This window comes from Dipodomys spectabilis, unplaced genomic scaffold, assembly GCF_019054845.1.
Source record: "Dipodomys spectabilis isolate Male_0828 unplaced genomic scaffold, ASM1905484v1 ptg000235l, whole genome shotgun sequence".
Classification (NCBI taxonomy): Eukaryota; Metazoa; Chordata; class Mammalia; order Rodentia; family Heteromyidae; genus Dipodomys; species Dipodomys spectabilis.
Window position 1 is genome coordinate 1,131,564 of NW_024870912.1, and position 24,667 is coordinate 1,156,230.

Here is a 24,667-nt window from a genome sequence, read left to right on the forward strand (position 1 = left end):
AGGAAGAAAAGGGGCTCAGCTACATGAAGTCCTGGCATCTGCAGGGCAGAGTGTAACTGACATTCTTCTCTTTCCCTGCTTAAGACTTAAACACTGGTGTTTGGTTCAGAAGTTAGCAGTGAATAAAGGTAATTCTTGGGGGAGAAAATTGCCTGTCTCAGAAATGCCCCAGGAACACTTCTTAGGAGACTGCGTGCAGTTACAATCACATGTAGGTTGGAGGTCAGGGGCCACAGTGAACTTGTGGTCTGAGAGGTGACCAGAACTCTCTGAGTCTGGGTATTGCTCCCCATGGAGCCAACTCAAGACTGATCGACTCACAAGACAGAGGTCTTTCTCTTCTTCAAGATCTTCAGTTGGGCAGAAGTCATGCTTAGCCCCTCCTTCATCATGCTGGGTCTGGTGTCCAGGATACTCCATCCGACTCTGCCTTCTCACAGCCAGAACCTAGAATAGCTGTCACTAGTTGCCGTCTGGGGAGACTATGTCTTCCTCTCCTCTGGGTTCTCTACCTTAGGGAACAAAACAAGGGTCCAGGAGGTGTCACTCACTACTGCATCCTCCAACTCAGAGCAGGCCTGGCTTCTAGGAGGCACTAGACACTTGACTGGCACCAACCTCTCTTGGGGTTGTTGGAGTCCGTTGTGTATTCTTTCACCATGCACACATCTTCTTTTACCCTAAGGGGCAAACAGTTGCAACACAGAGAGGGGAGGACATGGTAGACTCTACAAAGCATGGAGAAAGAACCATCTTTGTTGCATGGAGAACCCTTTCAGGGAGAGTTGAAACACCCATATCACACCACATGGGACTTCTCTTGGTTACATTCAGATAGCTCCACAGAATCTGTGGCCACTGACCTCAGAGAGGGCATACTGGGCACCAGTCCTAAAGGCCAATTTCCTGCTCTGACCCAGGTGACCAACCAGGAGAAGACCCGAGACGTCATCCTCAAGGCCATGAGGAAGTTCAGGGTACGGAGATACAAGCCAGAAGACTTAGAGCTGGTGCAGATCATCTCCCAGGATCAAAGTGAGTCCAAAACAAACAGCCAGGGAAAGGAAAGAATCAGGTTGCAGAAGAAAGAGCCTCCCCTCCAAGATACAGCAGCATAAGTGTAGGCACTAGACACCAGGCCCCAAGCCAGCCCTGGAGGCTGCAAGTCTCCTAACTGCCCTGGTAGTACATGGATATGCCTGTCCTTGTCCTGCCTGAGGAGGAAACCGCCAGTGCAGAAAGACCATCAGTGAGGACTAGAGAGAATGCAGCTGCTGTGTCTGAGCGGTGTCTTTGCTCACAAGAAAAGACTTTCTCTTGCTCCAGTGTGGAGACATGACTTCATAAAGAAACTGAGACTTGGGGCTGGGAAGGGGGCTCAGTGGTAGAGTACTTACCTTGCATGCATGAGGCTCTGGGTTCGATTCCTCAGCACCCACATAAGCAAAAAGGAAAAAGCCGGAAGTGGCGCTGTGGCTCAAGTGGTAGAGCACTAGCCTTGAGCTGAAGAACTGAGGGACAGTGCCTGGGCCCAGAGTTCAGGCCCCATGACCAGACCCAAAAACAAACAAACAAACAAACAAAAGAACCTGAGACTTGGGTGTAGCTCATTTGAAAAATGTGTGTGCCTAACACTCATGAGAACTTTGCACTTTCCCCAGTCCATTCCAATCATGCTCCCTGACAGCCATAATCCAACATTATTACATCAAAGTACATATTCGTAGCTGATTCTCTGTTCTAGAAAGAGGAATATGAACCAAGTCAAGGAATAGTACATTCCCTGAGAGAGCTAGTGAAATCTCAGAGACCATAGGAAAGTTCCTCAATTTCTGCCTGTGAGTTCCTATTCAAAACTAGCTGAGAAGCCAACTCCCTGGGGATTAAGCTTGTAAGCCCAGTTGATCAGAAAGTGGAGTTCTGAGGATCTAGGTTTGAAGCCAGCCTGGGCAGGAAAGTCTGAGATCCTTTTCTCCAATTAACCACAAAAGATCAGGAAGTGGAGATGCAGCTCAAGTGGTAGAGCACAAAACTTGAAGAAACTGGTCATGAACAAGGCAAAGGCCCTAAGTTAGACAGCTATGCCAAAACCAGCCTCCCTCCAGCAGACAGTATGTTAGATTGAGGAGCTAGAGACAGTGAGATAGATACACACATACAGAGAGAGAGAGAGAGAGAGAGAGAGAGAGTCAGATGGAAAGGGAGAAGACAGACAGATTATATACAGCACACAGAGTGATCACATATACCTGGAACACAAAGGATACTGGGCCATAGTGTCATTGCTTTGTTGAGTTTGCAATGGGCTGAAGAATCTATCAAGTTCTTTGTGGAGATGCCCAGCATTGATTTCAACTTCCATGCAGGGTGTGTTCTAAACTCCTTCTTACCTCCATGACCATTCTCATTGTGGCAGCGGCATGGGGTTTTCCTCTCCCAGCCAAGTAAGTCACAGGCCCAGGGAGGCTCAGGAACTAGGATAAGAAGCAACAGTGTTTTCAGCCTAGACTTGGTTGACATTAGAAGATTCCCTGACAGAGGAGACTGGGGAGAAATAGGAGCCTAAAGGCAAGACTTACTGGCTGTTTAGGGAACACAGGGTTGGAAGCCCGTGGAACTCAATGTGAGAAACCTGAATTCAGTGCTTTCTTTTTGTGGTCTATGGAATCCTGGTTTTCTGTACAACAGGACTTACTCTAGATGATTTGCAAAAGCCTGTTGTATTTGGAGATGTTCATAATTATGGCAGGAGGGAGGACAGAAAGAGAATGGCCTATGGATTTCCACCCTCAGCTGCCATGAGCTAGAATCTAAAATTCTTTTCTAAGCAAGGAAGATTTCCGCAGAATCTGTTCCCAGGAAGGACTCACAGGACCTTGGTGATCCTGGCCCCGAATTGGAGGGAATTCAGGGCCTAACTCATACTTGACTTATAATAGACCGTCCTGTGAACAAGGTTTCTATTCCTCTTCCAACAGAGCTGAGGATCCCTGATGATGCAAATGTATTCTATGCGTTGAAGACTATGGACTTCTACCATGTGGTGCTTCGGAAGTACACCTTCCCCCTGAGGACAAACGTCAAGCAGGGATCCAGCTCCAGCCTCTTTCACACGAAGAGAAGTACATCATGCAAATCCTAAGGCTGGCCACCCTGTGCACATGTCTCCCCTTGGTCTGTCTGGTCAGAGGCCAAGCCCCTGTTGACTACACTGGCCCCGGTCTCCCCATACATTCCTCACCCCCATCTAAGACACTCAGACTCATTCACCCACAACCTATCCTGCTGTCACAATGCTACTTGACGCGGGACAAACTAGCCTCCCCTCCAGGGACTCCCTCAGAGCCTCGAGCTCCCTCTGCCCTCAGGCTATAGCTGTCCCCTACCAATTGTGACCTGACATTTTGGACTCTAGTGCAGGTTCCCACTGCTTGTCCACTTGTCTCCTCCTTCCCAGGGCTTCGTTGATTCTTATCCATATGTTTGTAGTTCATACCTCATAGGTTCATTTGGCAGGTCCTAATCATCTATAGGATTATCCATTTGCCTCAATATTCTAGTTTACTGCAAGACAAGTGACTGACATATACCCCGACAGTCCCCTGAATTACAATGATATTTATTTTGATAGTCTATGTTTGTGTTGATTAATTTGGGTAAGGGTTTGTCAACTGTGTTCATTTTTTCCAACAATCATCCCTTTGTTTCCTTGATTCCTTGAATCATTCTTTTAGCCTTTATTTCATTCCTTGTTCCCTGAACTTTCTTATTTCTTTCTATCTACCAGTGTGGGGTTTGGTTGTTATTATTTTTCTAAGAGCTCGGTGTGCCACCAGTTATTTATTTGAGATCTCTGATTTTTTTTTAAGCATGCACTCTTAGCTATAAATTTTCCTCCTATACTATTTCATGGCACTGTCCCATATACCCTGTGTTTTCCTCTTTTTTCTTTTCCTCGTTCCTTTCTTTCCTCCCTTTTGCCCTCTCTCTTTCCTTCTTGTTCCTGGCAATCATTGACATGTTTGTCACCTCCAGTGTTTTGTCTTTTCCCCAAAGCCTTCTGCCTCCAGCCACAGAGTACATAAGCTTTCTGATTCAACTTCTTTCCCTTACTGTTGTAATACACACATACCAAAAGAAAATATATATGTATATATGTGTGTATGTATGTATGTATGTATATATATATATATATATATATATATGCAAACTCCAGGTATAGAAATAATGTTTTTGTTGTGGTGGTTTTTTTCTGTTTTATTTTCTTTCTGTACAGTTTTTCTGTGTGTCTATCTTGGGGGGACAGCATAGACCTCAAGGGGAAAGGGTGAAAAAGTACAGCAGTGGTGTTCACTGGACACTGTGTTAAGAGTGATCTACATGGGCTGGGGATGTGGCTTAGTGGTAGCATGCTTGCTTAGTGTTCATGAAGCCCTGGGTTTGATTCCTCAGTACCATATAAAGAGAAAAAGCCAGAAATGGTGTTGTGGTTCAAGTGGTAGAGTGCTAGCCTTGAGCAAGAGAAGCTCAGAGACAGTTCCCAGGCCCTGAGTTCAAGCCTCAGGATTGGGGGAAAAAAGTGGCTTAAGTAGATTTAATAACAGGAGTGTGTCACATGTCATGCTACAACTTTGTTTTCCCATTTTATTTTCTGTAACCTTTTCTTTGATTAAAATTTGTGGTAGTGTCATTCAAGATTTAAGACTTTGAGTGTATTTTGTTCGGTCATGACAATTTGGATCAGCATTTAGAATAATTCAATTTGTTACATATAATCCATTTGCACTGAATTCTACCTTTATGTTGAAATCAATATATTTGTTAAATACTGATCTATAGTTTGTTATGCTTGTCAATTTTTTATTTAAAATTAGGTATCATTTTGTTGAATTCTTTTTAACTTTTTGTGTAATTTAATATTTAGTGCTAGTGTTTAAAAGGCATACCATTAATATTTATTTCTGATATAATATAAAAAAATTGTCTTCAGCTACATAAAGAGCAATTTACTAATAGAAAAAAAGTGATCTATACAACTTGCAGGGAGAGACAGGAGGCAGAGACTGCAAGAGACTGAGGGATGGGATGACACTATTCCAAAGGAAATGTACTCAGAACCTGACTTATATAACTGTTATCCTTCTGTACATCAGATTTAAAATAAATAAATGAAGACAGATAGATAAAATAACGTAATTTATATTGCAGTGATATTACTATATTAATAAGTTAATATATCAAAATACATTTAGTATATTAATTGATAGTTGATAGTTAATTTTATATATTTTTCATCTTTAATTTACACATAGACACTGTGTATATTTACATGGCACAGTGTAACATGCATGTATGCAATGTGTGATGGTCAAATCAAGGAAATTAACACATTCATCGCTTAAATGCTTTACTTCTTTGTGTTGGAAACATTCAAAATGCTCTCAACAAGCTTTTGGTTTTAAATGCACAATTAATTGTGGTCAATCACAGTTATCCTCCTGTGCTTCAGAACATTCAAAGGTTTTCATTCTCTTTCCACCCTCCCTCCCCAACATCCTTCTGAGACGTCAATAACCCTATCTTTTTCTATACAAGAACACCTTTTCAGCTTCTACATAGATAGTAAGCATGTGTGTATCTGTCTTTCCATCCCTGGCTTATTTCACTTCATAAAATATCCTCAGCTCCATGGACAGTGGGAAGACATCTCCTATTCATGGGCTCATGAGGGACTACATCAGGGACTGTGTCAAAAGGACACCACAGGACTTCTGACACTGACCCATGCCAAGCTGCAGGGAGAGCAATCTAGGGAGTGCAATGAATTCACCAGTGTTTGCCTTTTCCTGTGTAGGCCACAGGAAGCCCTAGGACATCTCACTGAGTAGAATCACCTAAGAACTGGTCTTTCAGAAAGCCCATGCCAACAAGCATATGTAGAATGCTTCAAAGGAAAAGGAAATTGCAAGCACCTTAAGTTAGGAGTAATGAAAGAAATAGGAAAGAGAAAATGTGCAGGTATGTAAGGGATCAAATGAAGGAGACCAAATTCTTTATTACAAAATTACTTATTCGGCAATAAATTTGAAAAAGAAACACTGAATGTCTAGTATTAAATAAAACTTAATTTAATTGCTTCCTGAGAACAAAGGAGGATATTCATAGGAGAGGATCCCAATGGTTCAGTAGCTATATACATAGGGCCATATAAAATGATGTCTATCGAAATGAACTTTAAGAAATGGAAACAAAAGGTTTTTTATTGTACTGTTTGCAGTTATTTCTTCTTTCTTTCTTTTTTCTCCTTTGGTTTATTCCATGTCGTCACTGTTTCTTCTTTCTCTACGCTTTGTCTTGATTATAAGTTTATCTGACAGGGGGGAAGGGAAGGGGAATTACAGAAACGGTGTGGGACAATAGATGACCCAATTCAACAGTGATACTCACCAGACGCTATGTTGGAAATGAACTTTACAGCTTGGGAGGAAGGGATATCAGGAGGGGATGAAGTGGGAAAAAATGCCTATGTAACTATAACCCCTCTGTACATCATCTTTCCAATAAAACTTAAACTTAAAAAATAAAACAATAAAAATGATGAGGCTAATTTTGGTGGCAGTAATGGGTATTGATTGAAGCTTTTTCCCTCAAGGCTGGCGCTCTATCACTTGGGCCACCACTCTACTTCTAATGTTTTGGGTGATTAATTGGAGATAAAAGTTCCACAAACTTTCCTGACTGGTCTGGACTCAAATTGCAGTGTTCAGATCTCCGTCTCCTGAGTAGCTAGGACCACAAAATGAATTGCCAATCACCTGTGAGAAAATGTTGTATTGTGTGGGTGTAGTTTCTTTTGTCTGGTTTTGATTGGTTTCAATTATAGCAATAGTCTGCCTTCATCCTTCAATTCAAAAGAAGAACTTTCTTTGTATGCCTGGCTATCATGTTTGCAGTAAGAATTGGAGCATTATGTCTAAGGAGGATCACTTCTCATTATCTTGAGCCCCATTTCTGGGAAAGAACTTTTATTCTAATAATCATACTCATTTTGTTATAAGTTGGCCTTCACATCATTTACCACCATGATCAAAAATTTACTTATGTTTAGATTTAGGAAACAACCTAAACATACTGGTGTGTGTTTCATGTATGTGCAGGCACACACATACCCATTGTGATGTTGAATACAGAGCTTATTCTTTCCCACATTCATTTTAGCCTTCTGTCCCTCTTTCCCCTTCTTTCTTTCATCTTTATTTCTCCATCGTATGGTTTTAATTTGAGGAGGAGGATGAACTAGGCTGCTGGACATCAAACAAGGAAGAGTTTATAGAAGGTCAAATTTTAAAAATAGGTGAGATATTCAAGGAACTGTAATCTAATAGCTCTGGGTATCTGTATTACTCCCAGCATAATTGTAAGTGGCTTTGATCCTCACAATATTCTCTCATTGCTGACCACTTCCTATTAGAAAACAAAATAAGTACTCAAGGTTGTCCCCACTGTTGAGATTCTAAAACAAATCAAACGGAAAATTGTATTTCTTTTTTAGATTTGACCTAGTATCATAAATGGGATCTATGACAGTAAGTCACTAGTACCAACTTGTCTTCTTCATGGAGTCAAAAAAATTTCCATTTCTAGGAAAGATGACCTTAATGCTCTTTCTACAGAAACGATTAAAAAATGGATAAATTTCAAAATGCATTCTCTAAATACAGCAGATTGTAATATATGAAATAAGGGGTATGTGAACCAAAGCACCAATTTATGGAGTTCTTTCCACAGTAGCCTGTGGCCAGCTGATTTCGTTGTTTTTTTTTTGAAAATACCGTACTGAGGGGCTACAATGACATGGGCAGCTGATTTTTTTTCTTTGTGCCAGTCCTAGGGTTAGAACTCAGCGCCTGGGTGCTGTCAATGAGCTTTTCTGCTCAAGGATACTGTTCTACAAACACTGAACACCAAATTAAGGAAGTAAAGAAATTCATACAAGACCTAAAACAGAGCTTCAACAAAGAACTTGAAGCCATCAAAGCTGACCAATTAGAAGGAAAAGAGATAAAAAAACAAAGTAGAGAGTCTTGACAGCAGGTTAGACCATGCAGAAGATCGAATCTCAGGGATTGAAGACAGCCTAGATATTATAGAGAAAGAACATACAACCATCCAAGACAAGTCCAAGAAGTATGATAGATCTATCCAACACCTGGAAGACACCATCAGAAGGCCTAATCTAAGGATAATGGGTGTAGAGGAGCACCTAGAAACAGAAGTTAATGGTCTAGGAAATTTGTTTAACAGGATCCTAGCAGAGAACTTCCCAAACATACAAAAAGATAGGCCTATTCAGATACAAGAAGCTTTTAGAACCCCAAATAGACCAGACCAGAATAGGACATCCCACCGCCACATTATAATCCACACAGGATCAACTCAGAACAAGGAAAAGATCCTTAAAGCTGTCAAGGAGAAAAGGTTAATCACCTATAAAGGGAAACCAATTAGAATCACCTCAGATTTCTCAGCAGAGGCAATCAAAGCAAGAAGAGCCTGGAATGATGTATGCCATGCCCTAAAAACAAACAACTATCAACCAAGAATACTGTATCCAGCTAAACTCTCCTTCATAACTGAAGGCCAAATAAAAACCTTCCATAGCAAAGAAAAATTGAAACAATACATCTCCACCAAACCAGCCCTACAAAAGATTCTTAAAGATGTCCTACACATACAAAACCAACAAGACCGCAACAAAGGCCAAGAAACTGCACCCAAACTGAGAATCCAAGAACCATAGGAAGAACCCAGTTTTCGCAGCCCCCAAGAAGGTGGATAACATGGCAGGAACTCCCAAATACCTCTCAGTCCTATCTCTTAACATTAACGGACTGAACTCTCCAATTAAGCGACATAGACTGTCTAGTTGGATTAAAAAACAAGACCCTTCTATCTGCTGCCTGCAGGAGTCACATCTTGCCCGTAAAAACAAACACATTTTCAATGTTAAAGGCTGGAACAAAATCTACCAAGCAAACGGCCCCCATAAACAGGAGGGAGTAGCAATCCTAATATCAGATAAAATAGACTTCAAATTAAAATTCGTGAGAAGAGATAAAGAAGGTCGCTACATACTAATTAAAGGATCTCTCCTTCAGGAGGATATTACAATTCTAAATATCTATTCGCCAAACAATGGAGCACCCAAATTTATCAAAGAAACACTACTTTCCCTCAAATCCCATATAGATCCAAAGACATTAATTGTTGGGGATTTTAACACACCACTCTCCCCACTAGATAGATCAACTCGGCAAAAACTCAACAGAGAAACCGCAGATCTAAACAGCTGCATAGATCAACTAGACTTAACAGACATCTACCGAACATTTCACCCAGCAGCATCAGAATACACGTTTTTCTCAGCAGCACATGGAACGTTTTCTAAAATAGACCACATTTTAGGCCACAAAGCAAACTTGTCTAAATTCAGAAACATTGAAGTTATACCTTGCATTCTCTCTGACCACAAGGGAATAAAATTAGAACTCAACACCAAAAGCCACCAAAGAAAGCCCGGTATCACATGGAGGCTGAACAACACATTGCTGAATCAAGAGTGGGTCATGGAAGAGATTAGAAAGGAAATTCAAATATTCATGCTATTCAACAAAAATGAACACACAAATTACCAGCTCCTCTGGGACACAGCAAAGGCAGTACTCAGAGGCAAGTTTATAGCTCTGAGCTCCTACATCAACAAATTGGAGAGATCTGAAACTAGCAATTTAATGACACATCTAAACCTCCTTGAAAAAGAGCAGCAAGATAAACCCCAATCCAGTAGACGGAAAGAAATAATCAAAATTAAATCAGAATTAAATGAATTAGAATCCAAAAAAACTATAGAAAGAATCAACAAAACAAAGAGTTGGTTCTTCGAAAAACTTAACAAAATTGACAGACCCTTAGCAAATCTTATCAGAAAAAGAAGAGAACACACCCAAATTAATAAACTCAGAGATGAGAATGGAAACATCACCACGGAAACAACCAAGATTCAGAACATTATAAGGGAATACTTCTCAAAACTTTATGCTAATAAGTTTGAGAACTTGACAGAAATGGACCTTTTCCTAGCAAATATTGACATGCCAAAACTAAACCAAGATGAGTTCAACCATTAACAGGCCCATATCAAGCATTGAAATAGAAACAGCAATAAGAGACCTCCCAGCTAAGAAAAGTCCAGGACCAGATGGTTTTACAGCGGAATTTTACAAGGCCTTCAAAGCAGAGCTCACACCAATACTCCTCCAACTCTTCAATGAAATTGAAAGAGAAAGCTCACTACCGAACACATTCTATGAAGCCATCATAACCCTCATCCCAAAACCAGGCAGGGACTCATCAAAGAAAGAGAACTATAGACCCATTTCTTTGATGAACATTGATGCAAAACTTCTCAACAAAATTTTGACCAATCGACTTCAACAATTCATCCAAAAAATCATACACCACGATCAAACAGGATTCATTTCAGGGATGCAAAGCTGGTTCAATATACGCAAATCAATTAATATTATTCATCACATCAACAGGAGCAAGAATAAGAACCACATGGTTATCTCAATAGACGCATAAAAAGCATTCGACAAGATCCAACACCCCTTTATGATGAAGGTTTTGGAAAAATTAGGAATCCATGGAACATTCCTCAATACAATAAAGGCTGTATATGACAAACCTACAGCCAGCATTATACTCAATGGTGAAAAACTAAAGCCATTTCCTCTTAACTCAGGAACAAGACAAGGATGCCCACTCTCTCCACTTCTCTTCAATCTAGTATTAGAATGCCTAGCTACAGCAATAAGACAAGATGCAGACATAAAGGAGATCCAAATAGGGAAAGAAGAAATAAAACTCTCCCTCTTTGCAGATGACATGATCTTGTATTTAAAGAATCCCATAGACTCCACTCCCAAATTACTCAAGCTGATTCAAAACTTTGGCAAAGTAGCAGGGTATAAAATTAACCCCCAAAAATCAATGGCTTTTCTGTATGCCAACAATGAGAAAAGTGTGGCTGAAATTAAGAAAGCAACTCCATTTGTAATAGCCCCACAAAAAATAAAATACCTAGGAATTAACTTAACTAAAGAAGTGAAGGACCTATATGATGAAAACTTTAAAATCTTGAAAAAAGGAAATCAACACAGAACTTAAAAAATGGCAAAACCTCTCATGCTCCTGGATTGGAAAGATTAACATCGTGAAAATAGCAATACTTCCCAAGGCTATCTACAAATTCAACACAATACCTATCCAAATTCCAACCTCATTCTTCAAGGAAATAGAAGAGGCAATCCAAAAATTCATATGGAACAATAAAAGACCCCGAATAGCAAAAACGCTCCTGAATGGAAAGAACACTGCTGGAGGAATATCAATACCAAACTTCAAACTCTACTATAAAGCCATAGTAATCAAAACAGCTTGGTATTGGCATAAGAACAGACCTCAGGACCAATGGAATAGAATTGGAAACCCAGAAATGAACCTACAGACCTATAGCCATCTAATCTTCGATAAGGGAGCTAAAACAATAGAATGGAAGAAAGACAACCTCTTCAGTAAATGGTGCTGGCAAAATTGGTTAACTACATGTAGAAAACTTAAGCTAGATCCTTATATATCACCCTGCACCAGAATCAACTCCAAATGGATCAAAGACCTTGAACTCAAAGCAGACACTCTGAAAACCTTACAGGATGGAATAGGAGAAACCCTAGGTCTCCTTGGCTCAGGCCGAAATTTTCTGAATAGAGACCCGGAAACACAACAAATCAAAGAAAGGTTGGACAAATGGGATTGCATAAAGTTGCAGAGCTTCTGCAGGGCAAATGACATAGCTAGCAAGATCAATAGAAAGCCCACGGATTGGGAGAAGATCTTTATTAGCCATACAACGGACAAGGGTCTCATATCTAAAATATACTTGGAACTCAAAAAATTAAACCCCCCAACAACAAATCCTCAAAGAAACAACTGCCCAATAAATAAGTGGGCGAAAGACTTAAAGAGAATCTTCTCTGAAGAAGAAAGAAGGATGGCCAATAGACACATGAAGAAATGTTCAACATCCCTAGCCATAAAAGAAATGCAAATCAAAACAACATTGAGATATCACCTCACTCCAGTTAGAACGGCAAAAATCAAGAACTCTAACAACAACAGATGCTGGAGGGGATGTGGACAGAAAGGAACCTTACTTCATTGTTGGTGGGAATGTAAACTTGTTCAACCACTTTGGAAAGCAGTATGGAGGTTCCTCAAAAGACTTCACATAGAGCTCCCCTATGACCCAGCAATCCCACTTTTGGGCATTTACCCAAATGTTTACAAACAAGACCACACTAAAGCTACCAGCACAACTATGTTTATTGCAGCATTATTTACCATAGCTAAGATCTGGAACCAACCCAGATGCCCCTCAGTAGATGAATGGATCAAGAAAATGTGGTATATATACACAATGGAATTCTATGCCTTCATCAGAAAGAATGACATTGCCCCATTTGTTAGGAAATGGAAAAACTTGCAAAAAATTATATTAAGTGAAGTAAGCCAGGCCCAAAGAAACATAGGTCCCATGGTTCCCCTTATTTGCAATGTCTAGTATATGTATGAGTCAAGCAGAAAAGGTCAGATAATGTGATGTCAGGAAAATGAACCCTTAGATGTGTATTTTAATGTTTTTTTCTTTCATGCATGTGTTTCTAACACATTTATAAGATTATCTCTTTGTTGCTTTGTATGTCCCTCCCCCACAGTATAACCCCTGCTTTCACTATATTTGATGTCAGTATAACTTGTGGAGGAGATGGGGAAAAACCAGTTGTTTAAGGATACAGGTGGACCTGTTGCAACAATGAGAAGTACAAGTTGTCATGTCCAAAACGAGCTTTACAACGTCGGTGCGGGGGGGGGGGGGGGCGGGAGGGAAGGGGGGGAAGGGGGGGAAGGAGAAGGATTGGGATTGGGGGGGAGGGGGGAGGCTGGGAAGGGATGTGAAGGGTAAACAAAGGAGGAGGCTGCAATGCTTGGTAAGAAATGTACACATTATCCTGCCCATGTAACTGTAACTCCTCTGTACAGTATGTTCACAAATAAAATTAAATTAAATTAAAAAAAAAAAAAAAGGATACTGTTCTACCACTTGAGTCATAGCTTCACTTCTGGGTCGTTTGCTGGTTAAATGGAAATCAGAGTTTCATGGACTATCCTTCCTGGTCTGGCTTCAAACTACTATCTTTAGTAGATTTCAACCTCCTGAATAGCTAGGGTTACAGGCACAAGCCACTGCACCCAGCCCAGCTGAATGGGCTGATTCTGGATGAAGACTGGAGGAAAAAGAAATTATCAACAGATGTGAGGGCAACCTGGCTGTGACATGTCACTGCATTGATTGCTAGGGCTGATTTGGCTGATCTGGCTGGACAGGAAGGTGTCCCCTTCCTCCCGTAGCACTCCATGTGTTTCTCTCCCAAAGGTGTGCACTCGGTTAGAGAGGATGACCATCTAGGATGGAGAAGGACTAATCTTCAGTCAAGGGTATATAGGTAGCTGCACTCCCCTGCCAGAGCCTCCAAACAAACTCTCAGGAAATCAGCAAGCATTTAGAAGGTGAAGTGAATAGAAGGAAGACTTAAAATTCCCCAAAGTGAGGCTAATTTCTCTCCAAAGGAGTCTTTTCAACTTGTAGCCCTACATTTGGGAGCTGGAGATCCAGGGACTTTGAAAGGAAGGGCAAAATTCCCCTAGTCTCCTGATAGTTTGAAAGAAAGTCCTTTTAGTAAGATGTAGTCACTCTCAAAAATATGAAACAATTCAAATTTTCATATAGTTCTAGTAAGAGAAAGTCTTTTGGCAGCATATAGTAAGTTGAATATATGTGCACTATGACCTAAAAACTCTACTCTTAGATATTTGCCCAAGGGACATATATCTCCAAATATATGTGCCAGAATCTATAACAGTTCTGTTTTCAGGTCTATATCCCAAATTGAAGGGAAGAATAGATAAATAAGTAGTGCTGGTATATTTATACAATAGAACAACCACGAAAGAAAAATTGTTTTTATTTAGAATATACCACAAATAAAAATAAAAGATATTGTCACTGTTTTCAACAACATAATGCAAAATCTCTCACAAAATAGTGAGAAGGAAAAAAAGAACATATCACATGATTCCATTTAAATGAAGTTTGAAAATAAGAAAAACTAATCACTTACTATATAGTTCATTGTATTATAATATGGTTCGTTGTATTAAATTGTTGCTCATTATATTAAATTATATTATGATTGTTTAGCTTTGGTGAATGAACAAGTAGGAGATGTTTAAGAAATTTACTGGGGGGCTGGGAAGGTGGCTCAGTGCTAGAGCACTTGCCTTGCATGCATGAGGCCCTGGGTTTGATTCCTCAGCACCACATAAGCAAAAAGAAAAAAGCCAGAAGTGGTGCTGTGGCTCAAGTGGTAGAGCGCTAGCCTTGAGCTGAAGAGCTGAGGGACAGCGCCCAGGCCCAGAGTTCAGGCCCCACAACCGGACCCAAAAAAAAAAAGTTCACCAAGCTGTACGCATAAGGGAAACTTAAATTTAAAAAAAAAAAGGAAAAAGACAAAATGCTTAAATAGGGATACAGATTGACCCATTGCAACAATGAGATGTACAATATGCTGTGTAGAAAAACGAATTTTACAATTTAGGGGAGGGGGATGGTGGGGAGAGGTGGGGTGGCAGGGGTCGGGGAGGTAGTTGAGGAGGACAGGATGGTAGGGGGAAAAACAAAGGAGGAGGCAACAATGCTGGATAAGAAATGTACTCATTACTTTGCTCGTGTAACTGTAACCCCTTTGTACATTATTTTCACAATAAAAAAATTAAAAAATTAAAAAATTAAAAAAAGAATATGTTGGGTACCAGTGGCTCATGCCTCTAATCCTTGTTACTCAAGAGGCTAAGATCTGAGATTCAAGGTTCAAAGCCACCTTGAGCAGAAATATCCATGAGATTCTTATCTCCAATTAACCATCCAAAAGCTAGAAGTAGAGCTGTGTCTCAAGTGATAGAGCACTAGCTTTGAGCAAAAAAGCTCAGAAATAGGGCCCCGGCCTTGAGTTCAACCCCAGAGCCAGCATGAAAAAACAAACAAACAAAAAATACAGAATATTTAGAATAATTTACTTTGAGAACTAGAAAGACAGTGATCATCTTAGCCAACTTATATTTCACAAATGACAAAACAAGGATCAAAAGAATTAGAAAACACTAATACTGTGTAGAAAATGTACATAATTAGTGAGTACTCATTCTTGATTACGATACAAGTTAAAACAGGAAAGGTACTACTTGTTTCCATGAAGACTATAGTCTGCGTGTAGAAAGAGAAATTAAACAATTCATAAAAAAGAGAATACTATTGTATTATTGTGATAAACATGACTAAAAGAAGATGGCTTTTTTAGCAATCATTCTTAGAGCTTGTTGATTGTCAACTTCATTGGATTCAGGTACATCTAGAAGTAAATCACCTCTAGGTATGTCTGCTAGAAAGTTTACAGAAATAATTAGATCACAAGGGCCTGATCTCACATATGATTGGTCACTTCATTAATTCAGGATATGATGGCATTATTGTGAGGTCATGGTATGTGTGAAGATAGCTTTGCTGAGGGCTACATCTCTCCGCTTCCTGTATTCCTTTGCTCTTCTTCCTGTCTAGGCTGAGGTGAACAGTCTCCTCTTCCACGTGCCTCTGGCCATTGTGAGGTTTTTGGGTTTGTTTTTGTTTTTGGTTTTGGTTTTTTTGGAATTTTTTTTGCAATTTTTTTATTGTGAAAACACCGTACAGGGCAGGTTACAATTACATGGGCAAGGTAATGAGTACATTTCTTATCAAGCATTGTTGCCTCCTCCTTTGTTTGCCCTTCCCATCCCTTCCCATCTCCCACCCCCCCCCCCCCATCCCTCTGCCAAAGATGTAAAGTTTGTTTTTCGACATAAGGACTTGTACATCTCATTGTTGCAATGGGTCCACCTGTATCCCTATTTAAACAATTTGATTTTTCCCTTCCCCTCCACAAAGTATACCAACATCAAATACAATGAAAGCAGGGGTTATACCATGGGGGAGGGACATACAAAGCCACAAAGAAATCATCTTATAAATATCTTAGAAACAATCGCATGAAAAAAATTTTTGAATACTTATCTTGGGGTTCATTTCACCTAACATCAACTTATCTGACCTTTTCTGCTTGTTTCAGACATATACTAGTTATTACAAATAAGGGAAACCATGGGATCTGTTTCTTTGGGCCTGGCTTACTTCACTTAATAGAAGTTTTTCCAAGTCTTTCCATTTCCTAACAAATGGGGCAATGTCATTCTTTCTGATGGAGACACAGAAATCCATTGTGAATATATACCACATTTTCTTGATCCATTCATCTACTGAGGGTCATCTGGGTTGGTTCCATATCTTAGCTATGGTAAATAATGCTGCAATAAACATAATTGTGCTGGTAGCTTTAGTATGGTCTTGTTTGTGATCATTTGGGTAAATGCCCAAAAGTGGGATTGCTGGGTCATAGAGGAGCTCTATGTGGAGTCTTTTGAGGAACCTCCATACTACTTTCCAAAGTGGCTGAACAAATTTACACTCCCACCAACAATGCAGTAAGGTTCCCTTCTGTCCACATCCCCTCCAGCATCTGTTGTTATTAGAATTCTTGATTATAGCCATTCTAACGGGGGTGAGGTGGTATCTCAATGTTGTTTTGATTTGCATTTCTTTTATGGCTAGAAAGGTTGAGCATTTCTTCATGTGTCTATTGGCCATCCTTCTTTCCTCTTCAGAGAAGTTTTTCTGTAAGTCTTTAGCCCACTTATTTATTGGGTAGTTGTTTCTTTGAGAATTTGGGGGATTTAATTTTTTGAGTTCCAGGTATATTTTAGATATGAGGCCCTTGTCCGAAGTATGGCTACTGAAGATCTTCTCCCAATCCGTGGGCTTTCTATTGATCTTCCTAGCTATGTCCTTTGACATGCAGAAGCTCTGCAATTTCATGCAATCCCATTTGTCCAACCTTACTTTGATTTGTTGTATTTCTGGGTCTCTATTAAGAAAATTTGGGCCTGTGCCAAGGATACCTAGGGTTTCTCCTATTCCATCCTGTAATGTTTTCAGAATGTCTGCTTTGACTCTGAGGTCTTTGATCCATTTAGAGTTGATTCTGGTGCAGGGTGATATATAAGGATCTAGCTTTAGTTTTCTATAAGTAATTAATCAATTTTGCCAGCACATTTACTGAAGAGGCTGTCTTTCTTCCATTCTATTTTTTAGCTCCCTTGTTGAAGATTAGATGGCTATATGTCTGTAGGTTCATTTCTGGGTTTTTAATTCTATTCCATTGGTCCTGAGGTCTGTTCTTGTGCCAGTACCGAGCTGTTTTTATTACTATGGCTTTGTAGTAGAGTTTGAAATTTGGTATTGATATTCCTCCAGCACTGTTCTTTCTGTTAAGGATCGTTTTTGCTGTTCGGAGTCTTTTATTGTTCCATATAAACTTTTGGATTGCCTCTTCTATCTCTTGAAGAATGAGTTTGGAATATTGAATTTGTAGATAGCTGTGGGAAGTATTGCCATTTTCACGATGTTGATCCTTCCAATCCAGGAGCATGGGAGCACTTTCTAAGTTCTGTTTTGATTTCCTTTTTCAGGTTTTTAAGTTTTCATCAGAGGTCCTACACTTCTTTGGTTAAGTTAATTCCTAGGTATTTTTTTTGTGGGGCTATTACGAATGGAGTTGCTTTCCTGATTTCAGCCACACTTTTCTCATTGTTGGCATACAGAAAAACCATTGATTTTTGAGGGCTAATTTTATGCCCTGCTAGTTTGCCAAAGTTTTGAATCAGCTTCAGTAATTTGGGAGTGGAGTCCGTGGGAGTCTTTAAATACAAAATCATGTCATCTGAAAAGAGGGAATATGAGGTGTTTTTTTAAAAAAAAAAAAAAAAAAAGCTTTTTTAAAAAATCTCTGCCAATTCCTCCCCTTTATGATGTACTGAAACCTCTAGAACTATGAGTTGACATAAATGCTTCTTCTGTTGTTAATGACAAGTATTTTATCACAGCAACCAGAAATCTGACACAGAACTGAAACCCTGATTACTGACTCAGAGTACAGCGCTTGTAAAGCCATCTACAATTGGGCTTTTTGTATACTATTAACTTTTTTTCCTTTCTTTTTTTTTTTTTTTTTTTTTTGAGATGTTGGGATTTTTTAACTTAGGCTTGAACTTGTTAGACAGATCTACTACTACTACTAGTATTACTACCGAGCCATGCCTCTACCCCTTTGTTACACTGTTGTTCTTATTTGTTGTTGCTGTTATTGTTTTATGCCGGTCTTAAGGCTTGAATTCAGGGCCTGGACAGTGTCTCTGAGCTTTTGTGCTCAAGGATAGCCTACTTCAACCATTTGAGCCACAGCTCCATTTCTGGCTTTTTGATGGTTATTAGGATCAGAAAGTTTTATGGACTTTCCTACCTGGACTGGCTTTGAACTTTTATCTTCAGGTCTCAGTCTCTTGAATAGCTAGGATTATAAGATGAGCCATTGGCACCCAGCTTACACACTGGTTATTTTCTGTGTTCATATCCCTGTCGTGGGGCTTGAACTCTGAGTCTGGGCTCTGTTCCTAAGCTTTTGTGCTCAAGGCTAGTTCTCTAACACTTGAGCCACAGCTACATTTCCAGCTTTTTGTGCCTGATTAGAGATAAGAGCTTCATGCCCAGGCTGGCTTTGAAATACAATCCTCTGATCTCAGCCTCCTAAGTGGCTAGGATTATGGTCTGACCCACTAGTGCCTAGCATGCATTGGTTATTTTTGATGTACTGAAACCTCTAGAACTATGAGTTGAAATAAATGAGATAGGGTCTGGCTGCTTCCTACTCTGGCACATGCCTTGACTGAAATCCTTCTAGTTCTAGCTTCATACCAGAACTGGATGACAGGTATATGTCACCACATCCCACCCCTATGAGATGAAGTCTCACAGATTTTTCTGCTGCCCTAGAAAGATGCTTTGCCAAATCTCAACCTCCAAAGTAGTTATTTATTATAGCATAAATGCACAGCTTATATATTATGAGCTTTTTGTTTAAATAGGGATACAGATTGACTTGATTGTAACAATGAGATGTACAAGACGCTATGTCAAAAAATGAACATTACCATTTAGGCAGGGGGCAGGAGGGGCTGGGAGGGGGGTAGCTGAGGAGGTGGGAGGGAAGGGATTGTAGGGGAAAAACAAAGGAGGGAGCAACAATGCTGCATAAGAAATGTACTCATTGCCTTGTTCGTGTAACTGTAACCCCTCTGTACAGTATTTTCACAATAAAAAAAAAAAACAATTAAAAAATGTGGAACAAATTACAGACCTACATAAATTCTCTAGGTTTCAAGGCATAAGCAAAATTACAAATTTTAAAGGCTAATTCTTTTTCAAGTCTTGCCCAAATTGTTCTATTTTAGCATAGAAGACAATGACATTATTGGACTTAAAAATTTGCTTCTAGGGCTGGGCACTGGTGACTCACACCTGTAATCCAAATTTTTCAGAAGGCTGAGATCTGAGGATCGGCCCAGGCATGAAAGTCTATAAGACTGTTATCTCCATCAGAAAACTGGAAGTGGAGCTGTGGTTCGAAGTGATAGAGCACTAGTCTTAAACAACAATGCTCAGGACAGAGCCCAGACTCTGAGTTCAAGTGTCACAACCAGATTTAAAATAAAAAACAAAAACCACGGGCTTGGGGAGAGGGAAAGTAAAAGAAAAATGAGGGAAGTGGTAACACGTTTGACAAGAAATTCACTTATTACCTTACTTATGTAACTGTAACCCCTCTCTATATCACATGACAATTTTTAAAAACTTGCTTCTAGGATAGGATGAGGGACGCTCTACCTGAGGCACTGCTAAAGCCTTCTCGAATCAGGTCTAAACTGTATAACACATGCAGCTGAAGGAACGTGGGATCTGCCCAGGGGAAAAGCTCACTGACCTGTCCTTAATGATTCAAAGCCTTCCAGACACCCACAGCTACTTCCTTATATATTTGTGTCCAAATTTGGAAGGTACTGCGTGTTCTATAAGTGCAGTGGTTGTTCTAACTGTGCTATGTTCATCTGGAAAGGCAGGATGAGAAAGACAGATGTAGCACTTCTGTTCTAAAAGCACTTCTGTTTTTCGAAAAAGACCCTCCTCTCTGGATCACTGAAGGGTCATTCCATCTAATTACATTTCCATCTTCTGTTGAGTAGAAATGCTGCATAGCAGTGTATGGATGTAGGAATTGCAGGTCAGCGACCAGCGACCATGAAGTAGATGGGGCTAAGATCCAGTGGGGTCTCCTTGTCTCCCACAAACTCAGTTGTGATGCATTCTGACAGGAACCCAGCTCCCGGGGGCTAGTGCCTCTGCATAATCATGCTGGCATTACTTGAGGTGGCAGGTGCGATGTCTGTCTGTCTGTTGATGATTTGGGTGCCATATTTGGGCGAGTAGCAAAATCAGCCCAAGTGGGAGCTGGTGAAATTGCAGATTCATTTGGGAACCAAAAATCTTAAAGTAGCTCTAAACCCTTGAGCCACATACTCTTCTTGAACTGTATACCTTTACTGGTAGATTTTACTGAAGGTTGTGTTACTGAGAAGCAAACTTGAAACACAAAAGATCCCTGAACCTCTTTGTGTTTGAGGCCACCACTCTACCACTTGAGCCACAAGACCACTTCCAGCTTTTCCTGAGGAGTTTATTGGAGGCAAGTCTCATAGACTTTCCTGCCCTGGCTGGCTTTGAACCACAATCCTCATATCTCAGCCTCCTGAGTAGCTAGGATTACAAGGATAAGCCCCCAGCCCCCAGCTTTTGAAATGATCAAATTACACTTGAATCAAGATTCCATATTTTGGATAACGGGTGGGTGAGTCTGTCCATTGCACCGTTCTTTTTTTTTTTGTATCCTCAGGCATGATTTGGCAGTGAAAGAACTCTGTAACATTAACAAATTCAATAAAAAGTGTGTATACGGATCATGGAAAAAAATTGCTTCTAGATGGCACCAGTGTCCCAAGCCTATAATCCTAGCTACTTAGGAATCTGAGACCTGAGAATTATGGTTTGAAGTCAGCCTCAGCAGGCAAATCCATGAGACTCTTTTGCGTGTATGTGCTTGTTCCTGGGGCTTGAACTCATGGCCTGGGCTCTGTCCCTGAGCTTCTTTTGCTCAAGGCTAAGGCTCTATCATTTGAGCTATAGCGCCACCTCTAGCTTCTTCTGAGTAGTCTATTGGAGGTAGGAGTTCACAAACTTTTCTGTCCTAGCTGGTTTTAAACCATGATCCTCAAATGTCAGGCTCCTGAGTAGCTAGGATTACAAGCCATGAGCCAATAGCACCTGGAAGTCCATGAGACTCTTATCTGCAATTAAATAAGCCAGAAGTGGAGATGTGGCCCAAGGTGTGGCTAGTTCTAGAACATCAGCCTTGAAGAAGAAAGAAAGCTCAAGTACAGCACCTAGGCCCTGAGTTCAAGCCCCAGGACCAGCACAAAACAGGAAAAAAGTGTTTCCTATACATTAAAAGTTCAGTTCTTTAGATTCATATGTTGGTGGCCCCGTAACCGTCTCCCTGCTCTTGACTCTTCATATAACAGTCTCCAGTGTCTGTTTAGTTGATGCTTATGTGAAACCAGTAGCTATAAATTAGCCAACTTAGAAAACAGAGCCAAGATAAATTAATCTCAAGACAATCAAGATATCTTTAACAAAATTTAAATACATGGCAGACTTCTTAACCAATTTACTATCTATTACTTTGGGATTTGTTTTGAAAAACACCAGCTACTGCTCAGTATTTAACTGGGATAGACTGACTCTCAAGAAATGCTCATCCTTGGGGATGGGAAGGTGGCTCAGTGGTAGAGTGCTTGCTTTGCATGCATGAGGCCCTGGGTTCGATTCCTCAGCACCACATAAGCAAAAAGAAAAAAGCCTGAAGTGGCGCTGTGGCTCAAGTGGTAGAGCGCTAGCCTTGAGCTGAAGAGCTGAGGGACAGCGCCCAGGCCCAGAGTTCAGGCCCCATGACCGGAACCAAAAAAAAAAGAAAGAAAGAAATGCTCATCCAATTTCCCTGCAACAGATGAAAATCATAAGTCATCTCAGTTTTCCTTGATACAAAACATGACAAGCCACTGCCTTCAGTTTTTTTTCCCTTGAGAAATAGATCCACATGCAAGAACTTGAGTAAAAGTAGGTCCTTCTAAGAAGTACCAATGGGAAGAAAAGAAAATGAGAGAGAGAGAGAGACAGAGAGAGAGAGAGAGAGAGACAGAGAGACAGAGACAGAGACAGACTTGTATACAAATGTTCTCCGTCAAGGGACTAACGCTAGGAGGTTGTGGGACATGTCTTAGAGTTGACCCATTAGAGGAGTAAGGAATCTGGGATATTTTATGCACTAGCTCTTATTCATTCTAGTTTGAGGGCTGTCCTGGAGCTTTCGTTCCTGAGGGACTTCCACATGGCCCCTTCCATAGGCTGAGCATACTGCTGTTGATTAAAAAAAAAAAAGGTCCACAGGCAAAAAGTGACAGTCATTTGCAGAAAGAAGCCATCTGTGCATAGGGAAATGACAAATGGCAAAGACATATGGATGGATGGCAGCAGTGTTGACTCACAAATAACTCAATTAGTAGAGCATTCATGTAAGAGTGTGCAAGAGCTTTGAGTCTCAGATGCAATGTCATGCATCTGGTGAAGTACTAGTTATTCGGTTAAGTAAAATTCAGGTGAATGGAGGCATTATGATGGCTCATGCCTGTATTGCTAGCTACTTGGGAGGTGGCAACTGGGAGAATGGGAGCTTGTGGCTATCCTTCTAGCATGTAAGTTGATGAGACCTCTTCCTTACTCCATAGCTGACTGTGAAGGCTTCTGCCTGTCATCCTAGTCACACAGGAGACTAAGATGGAGAGGTTTGTGCTTTCAGAACAGTCTGGGCACCAAAGTTCATTAAACTCAACAGAGAAATTGGGTGTGGTGGTGTGAGCCTCTTGTCCCAATTACAATGGAAAGACTAAAGTAGGTAGTCATGGTGTGACCCAGATAGAAAATGACTAGAGAAACAAATGCCTGGAAATGTGGCTCCATGGTAGAAAGCCTACCTGGCAGGCAATGAAACTCTAAATTCAAATTCCAGTATTGCCAGATTATTTATATATGCACATGTGTGTGTCTACATATATGTACATAGATGTATGTGTTGTGTGTATAAGTGTGTGTGTGTGTGTGTGTGTGTGTGTGTGTGTGTGTTGAAAGGCCATATCCTGCACAGATGTACCTTGCTTTAAAAACTGAAAAATCTGGGCTGGGAAGGTGGCTCAGTGGTAGAGCGCTTGCCTTGCATGCCTGAGGCCCTGGGTTCGATTCCTCAGCACCACGTAAGCAAAAAGAAAAAAGCCAGAAGTGGTGCTGTGGCTCAAGTGGTAGAGCGCTAGCCTTGAGTTGAAGAGCTGAGGGACAGCGCCCAGGCCCAGAGTTCAGGCCCCACGACTGGACCCAAAAAAATAAAAATAAATAAATAAATAAACTGAAAAATCTGTCAGGCATTGGTGACTCTGCCTATAATCTTATCTACTCTGGAGGCTGAGGCTGATTACTGCAGCTCAAAGTCAGACCAGGCAGAAGAGTCCATGAGAGTCTTATCTCCAATTAAACCACCCAAATGCTGGAAGTAGAGGTGTGGTTCAAGTGGTAGAGGACCAGTTTTGAGTGGGAAAAGCTAAGGGGCAGTGCCCAGACTCTGAGTCTAAACCCCAGTACCCACACAAAAATAAATAAATAAATAACCTGATAAAGCATTATAGGCTTGAATCCCTTTTTTCCTTATTACTTAACTATGAACCACTTACAGACAAGTCTAATGATGAAAAGACTTCTTTTTCTTAGTGGAAACATTATATTGGCTCTTCATATGCATGAAGCATCTTCCTAGTCATCTTCAGTGGGAAAAAAATGAGGAGAGAATGAGATATACCTAATGATCAGTGATTAATCAATGTTAAAAGACACAGTAAAACAAAGGAGAGGGTAATAATGCTCGACAAGAAATGTACTCATTACCCTCCTGATGTAATTGTAGCCTCTCTGTACCGCATCTTTGCAAGAAAATAAAAAATTTTTAAATGACACAGAAAACCTGGCGCCGTAGCTCACGCCTGTAATCCTAGTTAGTCCAGAGGCTGAGATCTGAGGATTGCTGTTTGAAGTAGCCCAGGCAGGAAAATCCATGAAACTCTCATCTCCAATAAACTATTCAGAAAAGGCCAGAAGTGGCGCTGTGGCTCAAGTAGTAGAGTATTAGCCTTGAACAGAGGAAGCTCAGGGACAGCACCTAGGACTTGAGTTCAAGCCCTATAACAAAAAAGAAAATAGGGATACAGGTGGACCCATTGCAACCATGAGATGTACAAAATACTGTGTGGAAAACCAAACTTTACAACTTTGGCTGGGGGTGGGGGGAGTGTAGTT

The 24,667-nt window shown here is 40.5% G+C and overlaps 1 protein-coding gene across 1 annotated transcript in view; it reads left to right on the plus strand.

The window, feature by feature from the left end:
- Positions 1-3,142, plus strand: part of LOC122124476 (ral guanine nucleotide dissociation stimulator-like) — a 50,133-nt gene extending 46,991 nt beyond the window's left edge. The window contains exons 15-16 of the mRNA XM_042699197.1: positions 921-1,035; positions 2,979-3,142. Of these exons, the coding sequence (XP_042555131.1) occupies positions 921-1,035; positions 2,979-3,142 (279 nt within the window). The remainder of the gene's footprint in view (positions 1-920; positions 1,036-2,978) is intronic.
- The last annotated feature ends 21,525 nt before the right edge of the window (positions 3,143-24,667 follow it).